The following is a 7347-nucleotide window of genomic DNA, read 5'->3' on the forward strand; positions in this document are numbered from 1 at the left end:
ACGAGTACTTCATCACCAGACGTCGCTGGTCCGGCATCCCCGTCTTGCCGAATGGACAGATCTGTACCGTCGCCCGGACTTATCATATCGATGGATAGAATGGCGTCATCTCCGGAATGCGGCAGCATGACCACGGACAGCGGGCAAGACCCGAATGACGTGGGAGAAGGCGTCAAGGTCAAAGAGGAGATGTTAGACGACCCGCAGCCGAAAGACGCGATCGGGACGGGATACGAAAACGGGACGGTGGCCGACAACAAGACGGAACCACCGTCGCCGTCGCCATCGCCTTCGGCGGTGGCCACAGCAGCGGCGTTGGCGGCGGCGGCGACGGCGGCAGCGCAACAGGAGCAGCAGCAGCAAAGGCGCGAGTCGGTGGTGATGACCAGCCCGTTGAGTTGCGTCGTCAAGTCGGCGACAACTCCGCCGCCGCCACCGCAGCAATCGTTGTCGTCGTCGTCGTTATCGCCGCCACTGACCTGGACGACGGTGAACGCTCAAGCGAATCAGCCGCCGCCGCTGCGGTGTTACACGCCCTCCTCCGCCGCCGACTCCATGTCGGTGACGCAGCAGTACCAGCAGCGCCGGCAGTCCGTCGTCACGTCCGTGTCGTCGGCGTTGAAGACGCCGCGGGCACGCAGACGTCGGCCGCGTCCACTGCGCCCTAACGCGGCCACCGCGGCCGCAGCGTCCGTGCTGTCCGTGTGCCGCATCAACGGCGTCCGGCCCGCTCATCGGCGGCGCGGGATTCGCGGCCACGACTGCGGCTGCTACCGGTAACACGGACATGAAACCACCCGCCGCCATACCCCGCGGAACCGGTCAGCACCCACGGCATCATGGGCGAAGCAGGTGAGCCTTTGTTGGAACGCATGTTGAACCTTTGCGGTTTATGATTTTATGAGTGGGCGAGGTTCTTTTGGGGAGGAGGGTGGGGCCGTGAAATTTGGTGCGTAACCGTTTTCGTTAAACAGCTTTGTAATTATTCGAAGTCAATAATATGGTGTTTGCAGGTGGAGTGCGGACGATGATGGTCCAGTCCACCTGCACCGCGGAACAGTCATCTACGTCGCCGGCCAGCACTGCGGGCTGCGGTTCCGTACCGTCTACGGTCAGCACGCCGTACTGGTCGTCGGCGGCCACGTGGTCGTCGAACACGTCGTCCGCGTCGTCCCCGTCACCGTCGCCCTCGGCGGTCAGCGAAGAGTCGGCCGCCCATCTACTGCTAAATCTCGGAGTGGCCACCGGCCACGACGTGTCGTCCGTCATCAGCCACATGCCCGGTCTCAGGCCCATCGGTGGTCAGCTGCAGCAGACGTCCAATGCCAGTGGCGAAACGGCGGTGGCGGGGCGGCAGCGGCGGCGGCGGCGGTGGAGGCAACAGTCATCCGGCGGCGGACAGCAGAGCTTTCACGTGCCGCTCAACATGGAACGGCTGTGGGCCGGCGACCTGTCCCAACTCCCGGTGGCCGCCACGCATCAGATGCACGCGCTCAACCTGACGGCCAATACGGGACCCGAATGGCCGATGTCCGGTTCCAACGGCGAAAACAATCCGCGCCCGTCACGCTTACCACCAGATGGAGAAGCCGATGAACAGGAACAGCCATGGTGTGCATGATCTGCGACGACCGAGCCACGGGTCTCCATTACGGCATCATCACTGCGAAGGGTGCGTAATAATTACTATCGTATATTTTACAGTCGTTTCGTTTTCCGATTTTCCGGCGAATAATATCGCACAATACTCTTAGGTCTGTGATCAAGTTCGGAAAATGCTACAGAAAATTTCAGCAAGCCACATTATAGTAGTAAACTTCAACAAAAATAGTTTGTCGGCGGGTTTGCGTGCGAGCAGTTATTATAATTTATAGGGTTAGTCGATAGAGAGCGACCGTAGCGGTTTAAAATATAATATACGTCATCTCGACGCTAATCGATTAATAAAGAAATAACCTAAATTATTTGCAGTGCGGATTTAGCATTAAAAAAAAAATACGTGTAAGACGTTAAAAACGTAAAGGTTTTGGTAGATTTTGAGTGGAACAATTTACGCAATAGATGAAGGGACATCACTCGTTTCTTTCTTTTACGTCTCTTTTCAATGACTACGTCACGTCGCTCGAGTTTATCAAACTGTATAAATAATTTTCGCGTACCTTAATTTTCAAGATTTTAAATTCAGACTGCGTCGCTCCAGGATGGAAAGCGCGTATTTTATTCTGATCTACGGGAAAACACACTACACAGCGCAATAATGCAGGCCCATCTATGGTACGGTGTATATACGATACACGTATACGGTACGTATCGTCATCACCGTAACTGTACAACTCTTAACGGTACGCCTCGTCTCACTCAAGGACGACGACTTTTTTTTACTACAAGGTTATAGCATAATATAGGCATTACGCGCACGTTTCCATTCATCCGATATAGGGTCGTGCCCTAACACTAACAGAAAACAACATTTATCGTATTTATTATTGTTTTTTCTTTTTTTTTTTCCGAACAGATGCAAGGGTTTCTTCAAACGTACCGTCCAAAACCGAAGGATATACACGTGTATAGCTGAAGGCACTTGTGAAATAACAAAAGCTCAAAGAAACAGGTGTCAATACTGCCGGTTTAAGAAATGCATCGGTCAAGGAATGGTGTTGCAGGGTAAGCGAATCGTGTCGAGAACACCGTTTTACTACATATAATTATATATAATACTCGTTAATAATCAAGATTTATTAATTTAGAAAATTGTAACGTAAAAATAACTAATATTTTATTTTATCATGTTTCCAGCCGTTCGAGAAGATAGAATGCCCGGTGGACGAAATTCTGGCGCTGTATACAACTTGTACAAGGTAATTATACACTGCAGTATAATATTATACATTACTTTTTATTGTTTATGAGAAACTCGTGTTTAGAATTTTGTATTTCTTCTCAAATGGAGATATAAGAAATTTAACATCATTTTATCGCTTATATATTATTATACACTTTTACTTGAATAACATAATACTAAATCACGTACGTATTAGGTTAAGTATAAGAAGAAGAGGCCACCGAAGAACGGCCAAGTCAAAATGGAAAAGTCCGTCACATGCACCACAGCCAGTACCATGACTACGATGAAAACGGAAAACCAGGATAACAACTCCTCGTCCATGTCGACTCTGGTCAACGGAACCATATTAAAGACTGCACTGACGAATCCCAGCGAGGTAACCAACACATTTTAAATATTGCGGTCAAAGTGTCAAATTTGCGTGTTTGTATACTTAATAATTCTCATGTGTTCCACGCAGGTCGTTTATCTCAGACAACGACTAGACAACGCTGTGAGTTCGTCCAGAGACCGTACGTTTTCAATTGAAGCTACGGTGAACATGATCAAGAACCTAGTAGACTGCGACGAATTTCAAGATATCGCCACTCTGCGGGTAAATACACGATATTATTTTAAAATTTAAAATGTTGTTCATCGTCGTCGCGGGTACATTTAAAATAAATTGGCCATTTTGACATTTAATTTTAAAACGGTAGCGTTTAATAATAATACGTTTTAACAAATTTGTAACAATGCAAATAAACATAGTAAATTAAAGTAAAATTATACATAATTTTTTTTTTTTTTTTTTGAATCGTTTTTATATTTTATGAATACCTAAAATTTAATTTTAATACTATTCGTTGTTTTAATATTTTTTTGCTTGACTATATTTTTCTTAATAAAAGAATATTTACAATCTAAACGCATTAAGTAAATCTTATAATAAATACAACTGATTGATGTTAATGGTTAATATTCTCAAATGTTTATTGTATAGTACTGCATAATATAATGTATATTATACACATGGAAAACTAACAGACCGGTTTCTGATGTTAATTATTAGTTGCTAGTAATTGATAATAAATAATAATATAGTATTGCTGTTCTATTGTGAATTATTTTGTATTGTATTGTGTATTGTTAACAGAACATGGAGGACTTGCTCGAACACAATTCCGATCTGTCAGCCAAACTGATGCAGATCGGCGACTCAATCGTTTACAAACTGGTGCAATGGACTAAGCGTCTTCCGTTTTACCTCGAATTGCCAGTCGAAGTAAGTCTAGTAACTACTACAGGTTGCTGTGTATTAAAATGTTTGGCAATTTCACGATTAAAGTTTATATGGATTATGTGTATAATTAAAAACATAAAAATTTCAATAATTATTGTGCTTATATAATATATATCTCAATACTTAATATAGCAATTATACTCAATATAATACAAAAATAATTTTAAGCATAATCTATATAGACTATAATCAAAAAAATGAAAACTAAATAAAATACACCGTACAATGATGATTTTATGACGATCATTTTTCATTACGGAATATGATTAATTTCATTACCTACCTATTTTTTTCATAGTCATTTTTTATTTATTTTAACATCATTTATTGACATACTTTATTAATATAATACTAATTTCAAATAGTTTGTATAATTTAAATAAACTTCAATCATAATTTGTTTATTATATTCTGTGAATCGAGGTGTGTCGTCTCGGTGCATTTTTTATTACAATGACTTACTAATTACGTTTTACAGGTGCATACGAGACTTTTGACACACAAGTGGCATGAGCTATTAGTGTTAACCACTTCGGCGTATCAAGCAATACACGGGCCCCAGAAAATATGGAACTCCACCAACATGAACGGTGACCGGAACGAGGATTCCGAGTTCCACCAAGAGGTAAGAATATTGGACTATTCGATAATAGCGATCTATATAAATTGCACGCGTATACTTCTATATTACCTATTTCATATTAAACGCTGGATTTCCGCAGGTATCTCACAACCTGTGCATATTACAAAATTGCCTGTCCTCGATGATGGGAAAACCCATAACGATGGACCAGCTCCGGCAAGATGTTGGTGTGATGGTGGAGAAGATCACACACGTCACGCTCATGTTCAGGAGGGTAAAGCTGCGAATGGAAGAATACGTGTGCCTGAAAGTCATAATTATGTTGACACAGAGTAAGTACATTATATTACCAAGAGTCTAGGTAATCCAGAATCTTATTAACCGTTGTTAATTTTACTTCTTCTCCTTCTACAGATAACGGCAATACCACTAGTGAGCTAGAAACCATCCAAGAGAGATATACGTCTTGTCTAAAGACTTATGTCGAACACACTTTTCCCATGCAACCCAATAGGTTGCAAGATCTCCTTCACCGACTGCCAGAGGTAAATATATACTTCTGCAATATAACGACCGTGTCCTTTAATCAGGTACATTTCAGGCCTTATTCTAAGGAAATATATCCAAAGTGCGGTTAGAATTAGACTATGGATGATTAAAAAAAAAATTTTTTTACTATCGTTAATTCAGTGTTGTAAAGAATAATTTTAAAATGTTTCTAATATTGTTTTGGTCAATGTATATAAATAAAACTCAAATCGTTTTAAAATATAAAAAAAATTGTATTTATGTTAATAATATAATATAATTTATAAACATTTTTTCAAATAAATAATTATTACATTTTAGTATCTAACATGATTTGTTTGAAATATTCATTCGTAATCCGTATTTATAATTAAATTGATGATTCTACAAAATCACATTTTCTTAATTATAAATGACACATTTACATGAAAATTGTATGTTGAAATAAATTTGAAAATTGAACTACCAGAAAATAAAAACTTAAATATTCAATATTTAATTATCTACAACACTGCATACATTTTTTTCAACTCTAATACATTCTCGTATACCCATTCCAAAATAATATTTAACTTACATTACTTATTTCAACATTTTTATCACTCATTCTTTAACTATTTACAAATTATTATCAGTTATCGACATCCTTTTCGGACAGTAGTGTAAAATCCTTAGAACATGGTCTGCGTGTACTTTTTACCCCTCCCCTAAATAATTGAAATTCTACCGGTTATAATTAAAATTGAATTACAGTATTAAATAAACTTACGTTACAATTTTTTCCCCCCTTACAGATTCAGTCAGCTGCTTCGCTCTTGTTAGAGTCAAAAATGTTTTATGTGCCTTTCCTCTTGAACTCCACGATCAGAAGTTAGTGCGTACATTATGCCCAGAGGATAGCTACTGATCATCATTATTATAATAGAATAGAACCAGTTACCAAAATAATAACTATATGTAATATATGAAAGTGAAAACGAAGAAGAAATTTGAATCGTCTAGATTGTGTCTACCTCGCACGCTTGCGCGTGTGAACGCTACCGTAATATAGTTAGTACGTATTCGTTTTGTATAGGTAAATAATTGTGCATTGTTGATTGTTATATTATTATTATGTGAATGAGAGGAGATTCTTTTATTAGGAATATATTTTTTTTTAAGTTTTTCTTGTTTTCTTTTATGTATTACTAATACGTTTCATTTTGTAACTCTTGAGTTTTTCCTTTGCGATTTGGGAGTTATTTAATCGTAAAATCCAGCTATATGAAAGTATCTATAATGTTAACATAATGTTAGTATAATAAAATATTGTCTGTGAAAATGTGTCCCACGTCTGTATAAAATACGTATAAATATATTATTTTAAGATAGTATAATTATAACGATACAAGAAAAATTTGCCGAAAGAGAATATAATAATATTAATATATTATGATGATTATGATAATGATATAGATATACGTGTATGGGTTACCTTTGTATTATTATTAATTAGACTTAATTGTAGTTGTAATGTTATATTGTATTTCGAATGTATAAACTCACGCGTACGGTACCTAAATCATTTATAATTTATGTATATATGTAGGCTGATTGCTGAATTATATCATCTTCTCTTTCTTTGATTCTCTATTTCTCCAATCCCCCCCTTTTATAACTCTCTTATTCTCTCTATTTCCGAGTGTTTCTATACGGTATACTCTCCTAATTTTGTTCAAGTGGCGTTAGACAAACTTAATGGGCACCGTCATTGTATTCATATTGAATACTGACATACATAGACACACACACACACACACACACACACACTCACTCACTCACTCACTCACTCACACATAAACTCTCTCACGTACATAATATATTCGAGATGGTTATAAATTATTTTGGTATTTCTGACACTTTGTGATTTCTTATTAACGTAATTTATAATTTTTATAGTAAAAATATAGTTTGACTTACATAATTTTCATTCATCGCGTAATATGTATAAATATATATTACTTTTGTACCTATATTATTTTTTAAAAAATAAGTGAATACTTAATTTTTTTAATCAACACACTGCCAGTATATAAATAACAATTTTGCATTATACTACTTTTATATTTT

At 38.7% G+C, this 7347-nt stretch overlaps 1 protein-coding gene across 1 annotated transcript in view; it reads left to right on the forward strand.

The window, feature by feature from the left end:
• The window catches only part of LOC112603394 (hormone receptor 4), a 24859-nt gene extending 18458 nt beyond the window's left edge, over window positions 1-6401 (forward strand). The window contains 14 exon segments of the mRNA XM_025351928.1: window positions 835-852; window positions 1014-1330; window positions 1332-1382; window positions 1385-1607; window positions 1610-1676; window positions 2516-2664; window positions 2797-2858; window positions 3039-3221; window positions 3306-3440; window positions 3981-4109; window positions 4606-4752; window positions 4850-5042; window positions 5125-5255; window positions 6033-6401. Coding sequence (XP_025207713.1) covers window positions 835-852; window positions 1014-1330; window positions 1332-1382; window positions 1385-1607; window positions 1610-1676; window positions 2516-2664; window positions 2797-2858; window positions 3039-3221; window positions 3306-3440; window positions 3981-4109; window positions 4606-4752; window positions 4850-5042; window positions 5125-5255; window positions 6033-6113 — 1886 coding nt within the window. The 3' untranslated portion in view covers window positions 6114-6401.
• Window positions 6402-7347: the final 946 nt, after the last annotated feature.

This window comes from Melanaphis sacchari, unplaced genomic scaffold, assembly GCF_002803265.2.
Source record: "Melanaphis sacchari strain LSU unplaced genomic scaffold, SCAv2.0 Contig106_pilon_pilon, whole genome shotgun sequence".
NCBI classification, from domain to species: domain Eukaryota; kingdom Metazoa; phylum Arthropoda; class Insecta; order Hemiptera; family Aphididae; genus Melanaphis; species Melanaphis sacchari.